This window comes from Phyllostomus hastatus, unplaced genomic scaffold (assembly GCF_019186645.2).
Source record: "Phyllostomus hastatus isolate PE091 unplaced genomic scaffold, TTU_PhHast_1.1 phas_scaffold_193, whole genome shotgun sequence".
Lineage (NCBI taxonomy): Eukaryota > Metazoa > Chordata > Mammalia > Chiroptera > Phyllostomidae > Phyllostomus > Phyllostomus hastatus.
The window spans coordinates 13,732,313-13,749,194 of NW_025334015.1; the positions used below are offsets into that span (position 1 = coordinate 13,732,313).

The following is a 16,882-nucleotide window of genomic DNA, read 5'->3' on the forward strand; positions in this document are numbered from 1 at the left end:
GGTTCAGACCCGCATCTTGGGTTCACCATCCACTCAGAGGCGCTCACTGAGCTGCTCCCACAGTGCAACGCAGAGCAGGTCCCTCCAGGTGATATTCGGCTTCCAGTTACTAAAAAGGACTGACTGATGATTTTGACAGAAGACTCCTTTTCTCCAGCAAGTGTTCATAAGAGTGTTTTATGAAAAATTCACATTTAAAAAAACTCTCACACTTAGCCTCCCACAGAGTAAATTTTGCATGGATTTTAAAAACAGTTTAAGTTCTGCCCTGGCTGGTGTGGCTCAGGGGGTTGGGCATCATCCCTCAAACGGAAGGGTCACCAGTTCAATTCCCAGTCAGGGCGCATGCCTGGGTTGCAGGCCAGGTCCCCGGTTGTGGCACGTGAGAGGGAAATGGTGGATGTTTCTCTCCCTCTCCTCCTCCCTTCCCCTCTCTAGAAATAAATAAATAAAATCTCTTAAAAAACAGTTTAAGTTCTTCCTCACATGACTTTTCATATTCTCCCAGCCGCCAAAGCTCTGACTTTGGAGAGATTTCCCGTTTGCACGGCCCAGCTCCACACATTGCCGTTTAGGTAGCAGGCTCCTCAAATCTCTACAGTCCCGTGTTTAATCCCTCATTTGCTGTTTTAAGTTTTTCCTTTCATTCCCAATACTTTCCTAGCCTTTGGTTTTGACCAACAGTTTAACAAACAGTGCAGTATAGTGAGGAGCCTTTGTGGTGGGTATTTGTCGCTTGCCTGCCCAGTATCCACTAACCCTTCCTCCTGACTATGTTACTCTGTTTTCTAGAAGGAACTTTAAAGTTTCTTGACATTCAGCTGGGTTTTTTCATAGAATTGACCCTCTACTCCACAGCTGGGTAATTAGCATATTCTTTCCTCCTGGTCTCAACGATTCCTTAAGCAATGGGTATGTAACCCAACTGAAGCTACTTTGATGGAAGAAGTTATTTGTTAGGGCTCCTGCCACTTCAGTATGGACCACTAGAAATGATTCAGTCTTTCCTGCTGCGTGTAAAATAGGTGCTAGGCAGTTAGCAAAATCGCAAATCTCTATCCTCTGGAATGTACATTCTAGGAGAAAGAAGCAGGCAGTAAAAAGATATATTTAAAAAAAGATGGTGTTCAGAATCAAGGAGAAAAATAAAAAGATAAAGGAAGGGGCTTAGAGAGGTGACGGGAGGCAAGCTCTGCAGAGAACTCTGTAGTCCACTATGAAGACTTTAGCTTTTACTCTGGATGAGACGAGGGACCAGCGGGGGTTTCAAGCAGTGTGACATGGTATGGCTTCAACTATAACAGGACACTCTCACTGCTGTGTTGACAGGCAGAAAGGGTGGAAGCAGGGAGACTACTTATGACAGGTATGAGGCTTTAGGACATTAAAATACTGGTTCTAATTTGTCACTCTTAACAGAATTAAACTTAGAGAGAGGGAGGCATATCTTGAAAGACATCGTGGGTACAGGGTTTGGCACATGGAGCTGACCGGAATCAAACAGAGGAAACTCACAAGGCTTTTAAGAAGAGTTTGTGGGCAAAAGCATCACTAATAACTAAGAGAGACCGAAGATGTGCAAGAGGTAAAGAGACCTCTGGGCTCTCAATTTCCTATGGACAGGAATCGGGCGAGAAACTCCCTTATCTACCAGGAAGGGCATATTAGCCAATGCCCTTTCCAAATGACTAAGGAAGATGAAGGAAAAGATAATTTTCTAGACTGTAGAGCCAAGAGCTATGGAGAGTGGACTGGAGAGTTATTCACAGGGAGGACAACTGATGCCTAATCATTGAACATCATCTCCCCTCCCCAAATAGAAAAACGTGACCATCTTTGCTCAGTGGTATTTAATAATTGTATGATCCAGTAACTGGTATTTGCTTCCATGATTCATTCCCCCTTCTAAATGAAAGAGTTGTTGTTGTTTTGGTCATATGGTCCCTGTCCATCATTTGTTGTGTGTTGGATGCATGAGGAGAAAATGGTTGCTCTTTCAATTTGTAGGTCTGTACATCAAGAACAGCCATGCCTAGACCTAAGGTAGATCCTGAATTTCAAGGATTTGATGGACCATTTTGGGGTCTTGGGATAGGAGTGAATGTATTTTGCACGTGAAAAGGATGCAAATGATATAACCAAGAGAGCAGACTATGGTCAGCTGAATCATTGGTTCTTCACAAATTTCCACCACCCTGTGGAAGCATTGTGCGTATATGAGGTCTTTGCTGTGGTTGCATGGCCAGCAGTGTATTTCCTTACCTCTTGACTTTGGGCTTGGTCAGATGAGTTCCTTCAGTGAGTGAGATGTTGCTGGACGGGTTATGAGCAAAAACTTGAAATATTCTTTCATTACAGCTTTCTCTTTCTTTCCCCACCACGAGAAGAGCACATGCCTTGGGCAGCGCTTTCAGCACCGGCTCTGAGTAGGATGCACACACAAGAGGTGCCACAATCCACCCTTGGGCTCACAGCCGGAAGCAGACCTTTCCCAGCTGACCCACAAACCTTCTGCTTGGAGCAGACCTGAACCTGAAGCCTGAAGTCCAGCCTAGCTCCAGCTAAAGTGCATCTGATCCACAGACCCATGAGAAAAAGAAACCACTGACTTTGGGATGGCGATGGCTGACCGCCCAATGTAGAGGTGACTGCAGTAATTCACAAGAGAGGTGATAGGAACTGGGACCAGGGTAGTAAAAATAAAAGTGGTCAGATTCTGTTGACAGAGCACACAGGCTTTGCTGGTAAATTGTAAATGAGGTGTGAGGGAAAGAGGAGTTGAGAATGAGTTCTACGTTTTTTTGCCTTGAGCAAACAGAAGAACACAATGGTCGTTTTCTGAGATGGAAGATGAGGGAATTTAAGATTGGAGGGGTAATATCAGGAGCTGTTATCAGAAGCAGTAACGAGTTATTGGACTTGTTAACTTTGAGTTGCCTGCGGACATCCATGCAGTCATGTTAAGTAGGCAGCTGAATCCACAAGTCTGGCGCCGGAGTGGAGAAAGGTCCACTGTTACAAGTACACATGTGGGGGTAATCAGCATGCAGACGGCTTTTAAAGCCATGAGATTGGATGAGATCAACAAGTTAAGTTCGATTGCTTGAAAAGGGGTCCAAGGACTGGGACTGGGGTCACTTTAGCATTTAGTGGTTGGGGACTTGAAGAGTTACCAGCAGAGGAGATTGAGGAGCAGCCAGAGAGATAAGATGAAAAGCAGTAAGTGCTAACAAAGTGATATTCCTGTGTTGTTACCACATTCATTCCTCCCTACCTTCTCCTCTTCCTTTTCCTCCCTCACCAAAAACTTCATTACTGCCACTAGGTCATTAGGGGTGTGTGTGTCTGAGTGTGTGTGTATGTATGTGTACTGGAAAGCACAGTGTTCTGTGTCTGTCTGTGTGTGTATGTATGTGTACTGGAAATCACTTTACATGTATAACAGAAGTATTGTAAAAGTTAGCTGGCACCTTCCCCTCTCCCCACCCCACCCCCGCCCTGCCACACTACATATTCACTAGGGTGGAAACGTCTTTTTCCTTCCCGTCTGCTTTTCAGGACTGAGAAGCTAAGCCTTTGCATTGATTCTGGGTCCTGCTGACAACCCCCAAGCAGGATTCCTTTGAGAAGAAGGGGGTTGGAGGCTGGCACTGTGAACGCCGTTGGAAATGAGCAGGTGGAATGCTGGAAGAGTTGATTTTCTTTTTCTCCAGAACTGGAAAAGTGGGGTTAAGGACGGGAGGAAGGAGTCCAGTGGGTATTTGAGACTTGTGTTTAGTTGGCAAGCAGCTCTCTCGTGCCAGCAGGATCTCAGAAGGGGGGTGGCTGTCCAGCAGTGGGTGGAGATAGAGAATGAATGCCACCATCTTGAAAGCATTGGCATAAATCACCTGTATTTCAGTGGCGGTCGCTTGGGTAAACTGCTGTCGTGGAGTCTGACAAGGGCTCAGTGCCCGGGAAGGGGCGTGGGGCACCTGAAGTAACACTGCTTTGTGGAAAGACAAAGTCTGAGCTTAAGACAGAGATCTAAGTGTTTGCTGCAGACCACTTGTTATGCATACACTATGGCTGGTTTGGAAGCTCCTCAAGACTAAGCCACCCAGACGTGTTACTGAGCTTTAGGGAAACAGCTGTGTGGCTGCGAACTAAGAGAGGTGTAATGCTAGGACCAAAGCCTGGGGGGCCCAGTGTGCTGCAGACAGGATTTGGAACCAGCCAGGATATGTCATCAGTCTGCCAGACTGGGCTGCCTCATCGTGGGAGAAGGTAACAGCATTAAATGATAAGAATCTACCTTCTCTCCATTTTCTTTTGGGAAGGGAACTGCAGCTTTTGGTGTAAGACAAAACTCCTGCAGTTTCTTGAACATTCAAGGGTAGGGAGGCCTCAAAAGGAGAGACTGAACTTTCTAAAAATTAGGCAATATGGCTTGAATGGCTTCCTGAAAGAAGTCCGTGAGCTCGTGATGAAGGTACTACCACTGATACATGAAAGAAACACGAGGAGTTTTGGCTGGAGAAGAGTCTACTTGTGTATGATGTTATCAAAGCTTTCTTTTTCAAATACATTAGTCTTATTCTGTGTCATTCTGGAGAGCAAGATAATAAAAAACTGTCAGTTGCATAAATATAAGAACAGATATTCATTACTATACCCCAGCACATGAATTCTGCACAATACATTTTTCAATAAAGGATTGAATGCAGGCATGACAAATGAAAACTTGTAAGGAGACGGATTTTTGACTCAGCTCATCTAATAATTCAAGCTACTCTAAAATTAAACGAGCTCCTCTCGAAAGGCAGTGGAATTCTCTCCCTACGAGTGAAACGGAATCTGAAAGACCACTTTACAGGTTTGTGATGGAATGTGGCCGTGAGCTGACGGTTAGACCGTGTGTCCTCTGAGATCTCTGAGAGCCCAAGATGCTCCTGGTCTGCCCCTCGAGTCCAAGGGTCTCTATACATAGACTCGGGAGAAGTATAAACAGACTGATGATCTCAGAGGCATCTTCAAGAAGCATGTGTTCAATGGCATGTTTATTAAACAAACGCTCACGACAGATTTTCACAACAGCAACAAATGTTACTTCACTACATCGAATCTCCCTTACTAAGGAAAAAAAAACGACAATCGCAACAAGGTGGATGGATTTGGATTCTTTTTTTCATGCTTTTTTTGAGGGCAAAACCAGTCTCCTCAGTTGTCTTCCTGTTTCTTCTCTTCTTGAACATCACCATCTTTCATTTTCTTCACCTCTTCCCTGGCTAAGTGGCCCCGGAAAACTGCTTGGATTTTGACAGCAGCGTTCTCCTCTTTTTCCTTATCTTCTTCAGAAACTTCCTTCACGGAAAGGAGCAAAAGAGACTTGGTAAACATTCCATACAGTATTTTCATGCCAGAAAAAAATAATGCATAAATTTAATCAGTTTAGGGCTTGGTGTAACAATCGAATTCTGTTGCTTCCCAAGGGAATTTTATACGTTTGCCACATTGTCTGCGTACCAATGATAATTACCAAAATGGTGGGGATTTTGTTTTGTCATTTTTCAATATGTCTCTGCAATAAATCAACATTGCCAACTTTTCCCCTCCAAAATAACTCCTATTTCAGCCCTGGTCAGGTCACTCAGTTGGTTAGAATGTCACCCCGACATGCCAAAGTTGCAGGTTTGATCTCCAATCAGAGCACATAAAAGAATCAGCCAGTGAATGCATGGCTGGGTAAAACAATAGATCAATATTTCTCTCTCAAGTTACTGAATAAAAATTACAAAGCAAAATAGCTTGTATTTCACAGTTTCCTGAGCAATAACACTTTTGGGGAGTAGAGAAAAAGAAAGAATCCTTGAGCATGGTAAAAATGTTGAGAAGATAACAAATGTGCTGTTTCAAAATAATCATGATTACATAAAATGAATCAAAGTGTTAACCTCTTAATTTCTCAGTAAGGAGCTGACCAAAAGTGCACATTTAAAGTGGAATGCCAGAGAGAAGCCTTAGTCCAATAATGTTAGTTTTAACAAGATTGCTTTAAGGTTTGTGTCAGGTTCCTTTTCTTCTTAAATTTAGGTATGATTTACAGAGGGTGAAATACACATTAAGTGTAAAATTCAATAGGTATGTAGCTCATAATATTTTAAATTATAAAAGTGATATGTATACATTTAAACATTTAAGTATCCCAAAGTGTCACAGGTTCGATTCCCAGTCTGGGTACATGCCTGAGTTGCAGGCCATGACCCCCAGCAACTGCACATTGATGTTTCTCTCTATCTCTCTCCCTTCCCTCTCTAAAAATAAATAAATAAAATCTAAAAAAAAATTCTAAAAAACAAAACAAACAAACAAAAACCCTTAAGTATCACTGGTAGTGGAAGTTTCCCTCCCCTTCCCAAATCCTGCTCCTAAGAGGTGACTATTATTATGGTTGAGTGTATATAATTTTCCAAAACCTCTGAACAGACAGAGTATTCATATGGGTACATACATGCCTTTTTATTTTGTGGGTACATATGGGTACATATGTGCCTCATAAGAATGAGTTCTGGTACTATTTTTTCCATGTAACAACATATCTTGGTTCTCGTCATCTATGTTATTATTCAGTACATATCTCTGCCCATTCTTTTTTTTTTGTTTCATGACACCACTGCATTACATTGTATTGTTAGGCTCTGATTTACTTACTCTGCCTCCTACTGACAGACCTCTGGGTTGTTCCCCTGCCGCCCCCCGAATTACAATAATGAGGCAAAGCTAGCTCTTAACCTTTCAAATGGAAACAAAATGGTGTAAACTCCTCTGAGATGATGCTCCAATATGGGCGAGTGAATTACTCTGAGGTTGGAAATCAATGAGATCTCAACTCACACGCATGTGAAAACCTGTGCAAGGGCAGCTATTGATGTTGAAAGGAAACAATACTCCCTCCCTTCTTCCCTGACCTCCCAGTGTCTCTTATGCTAGGCTGATATGATTCAGGAATAATTTATAAAGGTTCTAGGGAAAAGTTATGCCCCACTGGGTAGGAAGTAAGGTGTTCCCTGAGGGGGATATCCATTTTAGGTGTCGATTATTGGATGACTGCCTGGGACATGAAAAGGAACTCAAAAGTTTGGCCTTCAGTATTGTGGAGAGTTAAGTTCTTTTTTCTCACTAGGCTTGGTCCTCTTGAGTCTGGACTATGAAAAATATGGGTAGCGATATGCTGGCAAATGCTTTAAAAACTGGCTCTCCAGAAAAAAGTCCTGATTTATAGTATTTTCATGGTCTTAATATTCCTTCGAGGGCTGATTTCAAGCTACCACAGTGCCCTTACTGAGCACCGGGTTATGTAGAGATATATTCAACCCTTTCCTGAAAGCTGCAAGCTGGCTAGCACACAGAATACAGAATTCGTGCAGGTATCTACCCAGGTTTTACTACTTAGATGCAGGCTGTCAAGCAGGACGTCATTTTTTGCAGAGGGCATGCATGCACGGTGAGTACGACACATTGTGTGAAGCCATTTCATTTGGTTGTGTGTCATCCCCCAAGAGTTTCCTTTTGTTATCTCTGAACCTTCGTCACTGTGTGGTGGTAACAGCGTCAAGCAGTGGAAAGCTCCCAAACTGGGAAGTGAATCTGAAGGATGGAGAATGGGGCTGGTGAGTTCTGCCTTTCTTCCCCTTGAAGAGATTTATCCATCTGTTGACATTCTTGGGAAATAAGATTTTATTTTTGAGGGGAAATGAGTTTTCCTTTATAAGTGGCATGGCCAAAAATAATCCACCAGTTAGTTTCTCACTGATGTTAGTTATCTAGGAAGCAAAATAATCATTTTAACAACATGGATAACAAACTAGATTCTCATTTAGGGTATAATTTTAGATGGAGTGTCTTCTTTCTAGGAAAATCCAACAGTATATGGAAAATATAACTTACCATGACTGTGACTGGTGCCTCCTCTGTCACAGGTGGCTGAGACTTTTCTTTCTCAGGTGGCTGAGACTTTTCTTTCTCAGGTGGCTGAGACTTTTCTTTCTCAGGTGGCTGAGTCTTTTCTTTCTCAGGTGGCTCTTGCTCCTGGAGAGAAGGGAGAGACCAAAGAGGCAATGTTTCCAAATAGTAAAGTTTTGGATCAGACTGCTCGAAGGTGATTCAATATTACTTTAAGATATTGAGAAGAAGTGGAAATTTAAAAAATACTGATTTTTTAAAAAAGGAAAATGGATGACGAAAGAAGAAATAAATGAGCACTCTTAAAGGAATGTGCATAAACAAATATTAAAAATGAAAGAACTGGTAAACAAAATGACTGCTTTTTTGCTTTTGGAATGTATGAAACATTATTTTCCATTAAAAACAGGTCGTTGTCTTACACTGAAGGTTGGTAAGATGCTGTAATGAGTCCTGAGCAAAGTGTAAAGAAGAGGTGCCAATATTTTTTAAAGCAGAAACAAAATAAATGTCATTGTGTTTTATAGTCTGAAATCAGGGTGACCTTTTAATGAAGTTTAAATAAAAACTAAGTTGTAAATTAAAGTTGTAAATGTAAATTGAAGTTGTAAATTAAAAACTAAGTCAAAAAAGTAAATTTTCTTGTGGGGAGCGATTCAGATAGAAAAAGGGAAACCAGCCCTGCCTGTACTGACATGTTATTGAAATATTTCTCCAAAACAGAGACATTGCTAATTCACAATTTATGGGAAGAGCTTCCTTAATCTACAAAACAGAAAGGACATATAAGCTAATCAAATCAAGTCTTTAGAATTCAAAAAAGAAGAAACAGCTGGTATCTCACAAATATTTTTAAATTTTCAACATTTTCCTTTGATTTCAATAAAGTGTGAACACAAAGAATCCAATTAAATGGATATAAACAGATTCCCTCCCCCCTTATCTGGCAGGTACAAATGGGTGGAAATTCACTTTTGAACTTGGAATAAGTGACAGATATTTCCCCAGGAAATTCCCCAAATCTGCAATGGAACACTATCAAAAGTTGAACTTTGTTAATTCCTTTTAATTACAATATCTGCAGGGGCTTTGTGGCTAATGTTTTATCACGGTTATCTGGTGTGGTGCTTTCTCAAACTTTAGTGCACCTAACATTTTACTTTAGGAATCTCGTTAAAACTCAGCTTCTGATCTGTAGACCTGGGGGAGGGCCTGAGACCGAATTTCCACCAAGCTCCCCGTTGATGCCAATGATGCTGGCATTTCTCAACCAGTATTCCTGATCTGGATCACAAAACAGAATACTTTGACTATTTTCTCAATTCTCCAAAGGATGATACATAACTAGGAGCATTCTAGATGCAAAGGAGAGACAGTGATTCCTTATATGCAATGGGTGCCTTCCGCTTAGGGCTTAATTATTAATATTTTGAGGAACCTTAGCTGAGAAAGACTGATTCAAAGAATAGTACTAGAGAGAAGATAGGTTCAGTCTCTGAACAGATTAGCTTTGAAAAGAAAATTCTATCTACCATTACCATCTTTAATTCTACTCAGTCTTTTGTAAAATGTCAACAAAATAACTAAATGAAGTGTTTTATTTTATGAAATATCACTCATTAATTCAACAAATATTTATCTGCTACCGCTAAGCACTGTAATGCCCAATAAAATCTAAAGAATACTTATTCTATAACTTTCCATTACATTCTTCCTGCTCATCATCTAAAATTCAAACTATGTATCTATATGTGATTCAGATATACTTCAGAAAAGAATTTCTCATCAGGAAGAACACTACAATTAAGAAGGTTTCATGAGATATTTATGATGCCTCTCACAATTTTCATGATTCTGGGAGATCCCAATAATCTCTGTTCTAGAGACAGGGAGAAGAAGTAACCAGACCCATTAGTTTCAGAGGGCCATACCTTGAATGCATGCTTGTTGTAGAAGAGGTCGTCTACCTTAGCCCCCCATTCTGCTGGATCAAAGTTGGTTTCTAAGTAATACAAATATAATAATTTTAGACTTACTTTGAGTTCATTAAAGCAAATCTAGAATAACACAAAACAAGTTTTTTTCAAGTCCCAGGTTCATTACTGCTAGCTGAAAATCTCACTGCTGTTGAACACAGCCTCGCACTGCAGATCTAACCAGCGATCATGAAATAGATACTGATGAATTAAACATCGGATGAGCCGTTGGGTATATTTAGAAAGGCAGTAAAAAACCGTTAAGTGCTGCCTTCATAAAGTTTATAACAAAATGGGGAGAGAGAACAAATGCCAATACTTAAATATAAGTATAGAAACTTATAAGCATAAATTAGTAAACACAGGAAAATGTATAAAAATAAATGTTAAATAGTAAGAAAATAGTTTGGAAAAGTGAAGGATGGGAATGTTTTTTAAAATTGAGGCATATTGTATAGGCAGTTGACATAGACAGAAACAAGTATTTATATTTAAACAAAATTTTTCTTTAACTTCTAATTATGAAGAATTTCAAACTTAGAAAATAGAGAATATAACAACTTCCCATGTGCACATAACTTAGATTCAACAATTATAAACTTATAATTTATCTTACTTTTTCTGAAAGTTCACTCACTTTTCTGCTTTCTTCTGATTATTTTCAAGCCAATCCTGGGCATCGTATTTCTTTATCTAGCAATATTTATTTCAGTATACATCTCTAAGATATAAAGCCACAATACCATTATCATGCCTAAAAATACTAATAATTCCTTAATATCAATTACCCAAATGTCCCTCATTGTCTAATAATATTTTTCAGTATTTATTATTTATTTATTTATTTATTTATTTATACTGTTGGTTTGTTCAAATCAGGACCTAAACAGTGGGCACACACAAACTTGTTTTATGCCTTTTAAATCTCTTGTCATTGAAAGCTCCCTACCTCCCACCCCATCTTTTTTCCTTGCAATGTATTCGTTGATAAAATTTGGTCATTTTCTTTGGAGTTTTCCATAGTCTAGATATTTTTTATTCCATTTCCATGGTGATTTTTAACAAGTTCCTCTGTTTTTGAATTTCTTGTACACTGCTAGTTAGAGCTCCAGTGATTCAGGTTTGACTGTTTTTGGCAAAAATACAAGTAGTGCAGTGTAATTCTGTCAGGAGATATATAACACCTAGTTGTCTGTCTTTACATTTTCTATGGGCCCATTGATGATGAGGGTTGCTTAGATCATTTCTTTAGGTGTTACATAATGGTAGTGTTCAAATTTTACCATTACTTCATCTCTGGAGCACTCAATAAAGAAAAAGTTTCCCTCATCAACTATTTGGTTACCTTGAAATACAGTTCTTACAGAAAGGGTAGATTAAAGGTTTCTTTCCCTCTATTTATCAGTTTTCAGAATAATCATTTGGTTCCTTAGGATCCTCTGAAGGAGCTGCTCCCTTTTAATCATTGTAAGCTCATGAATATTTAACAAATTAGATGAATTCTAACCCATTGTCTTTCTTATTCTAATTGATGCCTGTCAAAAATTGGCCAGTAGGGGCTTATTAGGGTGCTCAGATGCTCTTGAGTCCTTTGGAAACAACTCAAGTAATCTTTGATGGTTTCCTTATTTTCTGGTATGGCACGATGTTAAGGCTCATCTTTGTATTTCTTATCCAGTTCAAGGGATTACCTAGTTCTCCAAGAAGCCCGGTGCTCACTGGTACTGTATTGGTCTTTGTTTTGAGGCCTAAAAATGTACAGAGCCCTGGCCAGATAGTTCAGTTGGTTAGAGAGTTGTCCCAACATGCCAACGTTGCAGGTTTGATACCCAGTCAGGGCACATGTTAGAATCAACAAATAAGTGCATCAGTAAGTGAAACAACAAGTCTGTTTCTTTTTCTCTTTCTCTTTCTAAAAAAATCAATAATAATGATAAAAAGTTATTTTTAAAAAAGCAGTAATTAGTGAATGCACAAATAAATAGAACAAATCAATGTTTCTCTCTCTAAAATCAATAAATTTCAAAAGTATATGGAGCTAGAAAAAGCTTATTTTTAAAGAGAAAATATATCATGAGGTCAAAATAATATTTTTCAATTCAAATTGAGAATTACATGATTTTATTAACTATTTTTATATGTGTAGGTCATTTTTCTCACACTAAACATCTTATTCCTAATTACAGTAGGAGAGATACTTGTTTGCTATGTCCTACAATTTATACACAATAATTACAGAGTAACTATACTATAATATTAACAGTAATTGTTAAAAATAATGTAAGATTTTTTTCACTTTGCTCTTAGGCTACATCCATCAGGGATGTACTGTCGGATTACTTCATCATAAAATCACTTGAAATAATTCCAATCTGTGTGGTTATGCTATCCATTCAATACTAGTTGGGTTTGTCTGTTGCACTTTGCTTCTAAATTTTAGAAACTGTTTAACAATTTTTAAATTTCATTCTATCTTATAACTATGCTAGCATTTATGATTTCAAACTCAAGATATATTCAGAGAAATCTAGCCTTCTGTTTTGTTCCCTCCACTCTGTTCCTTCTGCCCCAAGAGGTATTATTTAAACAAATTATTCCTCCATTAAAAAATATAAATGAACATTATGTATTCATAGCAACACCCCTTCACTAGGCAACGAGCAGCATACTAACCCTAATGTATGCTTCCACCTGTTTTCATTTAATTTATCTCGAAGTTCACTCTATAGCATCACAGAGATCTTCCTCCCTCTGTTTTTTAAACACTGTATAATATTCCATTGTGTGGATGTACTCTAGTCAATAAATCCCTATTATCGATATTTGGGTTGCTGCCTCAAATAACAATGCAGTGAAAAGTGAAGTAGAATTTCTGGGTCAAAGGTTAAATATGTATATAATTATGGTAGATGCTGCCATTTCCCCTCCTTGAGGTTGTATCATTTTATACTTCCTCCAGCAATATATACAAGTAATTATTTCCCTCCAGCCCTGCCTGAAATAAATCAGCAAGCTTTTGGCTTTTTGCCAATCTGATGAGTGGGGTTGTTGGTGGTGGGTGGTGGTGCCTCAGTGTAGTTTTGATATGGGCTTCTATTATGACGGGTTAGTTTGAATATGTTTTAATAGGTCAGGGGCCATTTGCACTTATTTTTGTGTGAATTGTTGGATCATATCACTTGCCTATTTTTTAAAATATAGCAGTTAGTTTTTCTTCAGTTTTTTAAATAAATTTTTAAAAGATTTTACTTATTTATTTTTTTAGAGAGGGGAAGGGAGTGAGAGAGAGAAACATCAATGTGTGGTTGCCTCTCACATGGCCCCCACTGGGAACCTGGCCTGCAACCCAGGCATGTGCCCTGACTGGGAATCAAACCTGCGATGCTTTGGTTTGCAGCCTGCGCTCAATCCACTGAGCTACACCAGCCAGGGCTTCTTCACTGTTTTTACAAGCTCTTTATTTATTAGGCTAATTGACCAGCTGTGATATTAATTGCACACCTTTATTTTTCTGAGTTTGTCATGTGTAGTTTTATTTCCCTTATGGCAACTTTTGTCATGTAATATTGTCAATTTTATCCATCTCTTCCCTGATTGCTCTTGGATTTTTAAAGTAATTATAGCAACTTAGCTAGCCATCTTTCCCTTTTTTATGTTACAGAGAAATCTATCCATATTTTCTTTCAATATTTGTATGGATTCATTGTTTTAAATATTTAAATCTTTGATCAATTTGGAACTTGTCCTGGTGAACCATGTAAGGAATAGATCAAATTTTATCTTTATCCATTTTTATTATATATCTTTAGTAAAAAGCCCCCCTTTCCCCAGTGATTTTGAGATACCACTTACTTCACTTACCCACATGTTTCCAGTCATAAACCCCAGAATTAAGACTAGTGACTGATTACCTGTGAGGAATGCTGGTAGGGAGATTCTTGCCTTGTGTGAGAGACTGGACAGAGGACTTTATGCTTCCCTTTTGGAGAGACTAAATTCTAACACTTACATCAGTTGAATAACTCACCTTTGCTTTACAGGAGTGAACATGGGTATGATGCTTACAATCTTTTCCGATAGTTTCACCCAATTGTACTAGTTAGAGGGTCAGTATTCCGGTACTATCACTCTGAATCACCGATTGCTTTAATTGTCATGAGCCAGTAACAATGACTCAAATGTTTTTGTAATGAGATGTTTTCTGAGGTCTAAAATTAAACAAATGACTAAAGACATTTCACTCATGAATTTGTAAAATAAAGTTAAAATAACAAAATTAAATTAATGTTCATTATAATTCACCTCTTAATCTAAAGGATTTTTCTTAATAGCTTTTTAGTGGCATTTAAGTTTTAGGTTGCGTGACAAATATTCACAGTGACTGGATAAGGAGAAGATCAGCAACATTCGGGAAATTGGCAGAGACCGTGAGCTCTGCCAGGGCAGAGCAAGGAGGACAAGAGGACGGAGAGCTCTGCCCTCTCCACGGGAGTTCTTTCAATCCAGGCTTTGCCGGAGGTTTTCTCCCTCTAAATCGATTTAAATGGAAGGTTTATTTACTTGTGGCTACTTCTAGGCACCTTTGCACTTGGTTACAATACTGTGATCAAAAGTAATGATAAAGGAGTGGGGAGGTGGGTGGAGGTGGACAAAGCTAGGAGGGGTGGGGACGGGAATAGACCTTGCTTGGGATGATGAGCCCGCGATTCAGGGCGCAGATCACGTCTTACTGAGTCGTACACTCGAAACCTGCATGGTTCTGTGAACCAAGGTCACTCTAATAAATTCAATAAAAATAAATAAATAAACTAATAGAATACACTGAGATTTCCACATACTCCCGTATAAAAGTAATGACAAAAGCTTACATTAAAATGGTTGCTCCACTTATAAGTTTTTTAACAGAAATTTATAGCTGTGATAATTCCCATTTTGACCATTAGGTCTGTCTGGATAGTCGTGAACCTTCAAGGCTGGAAATTTGAACCTTACTTTCGGAAATGAAGAGACTGCTTGGCCCTCAACTAGAGCCACTGTCGTCCAGAATCTTAGTCTGTGGGCGGGATGGGGCCTCGCAGGTACAGAAGCAGAATGAACATCGCCTTCAAAGCAGCTTTTCTCCGCGCCTGTACTGTAGACCAGTTTCATATCCCTCAGTGAACGACAATCCATTCAATCTAAGGAGTTTGAGTTACTTTTACAGCGCTCACAATATTTTCAAGTAAAAAGAGCAAACATGTGAGAAAACACATCTCCCCTGCCCTGAAGAAGAGGCAGTCAACCGCCCTGGGGGCCCGGAGCGCCCGCAGGGAGACGGAGAGCTGCACCGGGGATCTGCGAGGTCCCCTCCGGCCGGCGTGTCCGTTAAGACGGCCGCCACCAAGGTCTGGGCAATGAACTGTCCATCTTCGCTGGCCGGAAGTAACGGAATTTAAGAGAACCTGCCCCACAGGCCCCCAGCTGTTTCCAACGGCAAGAACCGTCACCCGATGCCGCCTGCCGCGTAAAGGCTGTGTCTATGGAACAGGGGCGGTCTTAAACAAGTTTCACCATAACCGAGGGCTCAGTCTCTTATTTACTTAAAAAGTGCCTATTTCTAAAAAGCTTACTCTCTCTTTTCTCTAGAAGATTCTCAAAATATGCTGCTGCGAAAGATGGTATATTGTTCGGTTGCTCCCTCAGAATCTCGCGCGTCAGCCCTTCCAGAAGGTTCCCAAATCCTTGTGGAATTCGGTAGTGGGTGTTGGAGAATGGGATCGACATCTCCTTGGAAGGAACTGCCTACTGTACCTGGAGATTTATTAAAGAGCGCTGTCTTGAAATGTGTCCGATTTTACTCACACGATCACAACTACGGCAACACAGTATTTTTGAGCACCAAGTTTCCTGGACTTAAGTACTCTCCCCCAACACAATCCCAGGCCACCCATTTGTTCTGAAGACTCTTGAATTCTCCATTATTAGTTAGACTATTACAAATACAGGCCTATTTAATAGGTCCGGTCATTCTTTTAATTACAAAAATCACAGATTTTTCACTAAAGCATTAGTACTTTTTCTTTCTATCTCGATGTCTTTCTGTATTTAAAAGGTGAGGTGTTTTTTTTTTCTTTTCTATCTAACAGGGATTTAGAGAGAACGATTGTCAAAAGTTCACCATAAATTGCTGAGAAGATCCAGTTTAGGGTCTAAAATTAAAAAAAAAATTAAAGTCAGAACTGCTCCTGGCTCTAGAAATTACTCTAATTTTTTAAGTTTCACACTTTTAAAGTATGACTTACAATGCCTTGTAGCGCCTATATATTCTGGAAGGGGCGGCAGGGGCAGCATGGCGGGCAAGGGGCAGTCCTAATTTTGCAACCCCATCCTCCAAAGTCTGGGGATTCTTATTTCTCCGGTTCTGTCTTGACCAGGTCTTGCCTTCCTGCCTCGGCGCAGGACGGCCAGATGGAGAGCTGCCAGGCAGCGGGCTGCGCTGCGGGGCGAGCAAAACACACTCTGGACCCGGCCTGTTGTGAGTCAATGCTGCATAATGGGACTAGACGGTTTCATGAGGCCTAATCTGTCGGCGTTATTTTTTTCGTTTTTTCGAGGGTACAGGAGATGAGGTATTACATCCTTTTCGGGGTGTGAAAAGGACTCGCGAGTCCCCGAGCGGGTCCGAGGAGCGGAGGGCCGTGGGAGGGGCGGGACATCGAGAAGCGGGGCTTCCCAGCCGGCTGGCTGTCTGGGCTCCCCGTCTGCCCGAGGGTTCCCTGAATGTGTCGGGGACCCTCGGAAAATTACGAGAGGCGAAGGGAAAAGAGGAGGTCTCAGTTTCGGACGGGAAGTGGGGTCAACCGCCTCACCTCTTGCTTCTCTCAGAGCTGGTGCCGATGGTTCTAGTTGTTTTTTTTTCTCGTTGCCGAGGAACCGTTTATTCAATCGACTACGGTGGCCGAGAAGGGCTGCCCCTTCTCGCGGAC

The 16,882-nt window shown here is 40.3% G+C and overlaps 2 protein-coding genes across 3 annotated transcripts in view; one reads left to right on the forward strand and one right to left on the reverse strand.

The window, feature by feature from the left end:
• Positions 1-5,022: 5,022 nt before the first annotated feature.
• SPA17 (sperm autoantigenic protein 17) lies at positions 5,023-16,845 on the reverse strand. 2 transcript variants are annotated; one of them, XM_045860173.1, is made up of 6 exons: positions 16,766-16,845; positions 16,075-16,105; positions 15,527-15,707; positions 9,873-9,943; positions 7,927-8,067; positions 5,023-5,343 (listed from the first exon to the last, which is right to left on the reverse strand). In XM_045860173.1, exons 3-6 carry the CDS (start codon positions 15,678-15,680, stop codon positions 5,200-5,202), a joined length of 510 nt encoding a protein of 169 aa, XP_045716129.1. In that variant the 5' UTR covers positions 15,681-15,707; positions 16,075-16,105; positions 16,766-16,845; the 3' UTR covers positions 5,023-5,199. The 2 variants fall into 2 exon arrangements, with proteins under 2 accessions (XP_045716129.1, XP_045716128.1); XM_045860172.1 differs by lacking the exon at positions 16,075-16,105 and having other exon boundaries at positions 16,766-16,836.
• The window catches only part of SIAE (sialic acid acetylesterase), a 36,643-nt gene continuing 35,982 nt past the window's right edge, over positions 16,222-16,882 (forward strand). The window contains exon 1 of the mRNA XM_045860170.1: positions 16,222-16,525. The gene's annotated coding sequence lies outside the window, so the exon portion shown is untranslated. The remainder of the gene's footprint in view (positions 16,526-16,882) is intronic.

Coding starts and splice junctions, on each gene's coding strand:
- SPA17 (XM_045860173.1), bottom strand. CDS start 15,680: ATGTCGATCCCATTCTCCAACACCCACTACCGAATTCCACAAGGATTT. Junction 9,944..15,526: donor TCTTCTAGAGAAAAGAGAGA/GTAAGCTTTTTA, acceptor TGTATTACTTAG/AAACCAACTTTGATCCAGCA. Junction 8,068..9,872: donor ACAACAAGCATGCATTCAAG/GTATGGCCCTCT, acceptor CCTTCTCTCCAG/GAGCAAGAGCCACCTGAGAA.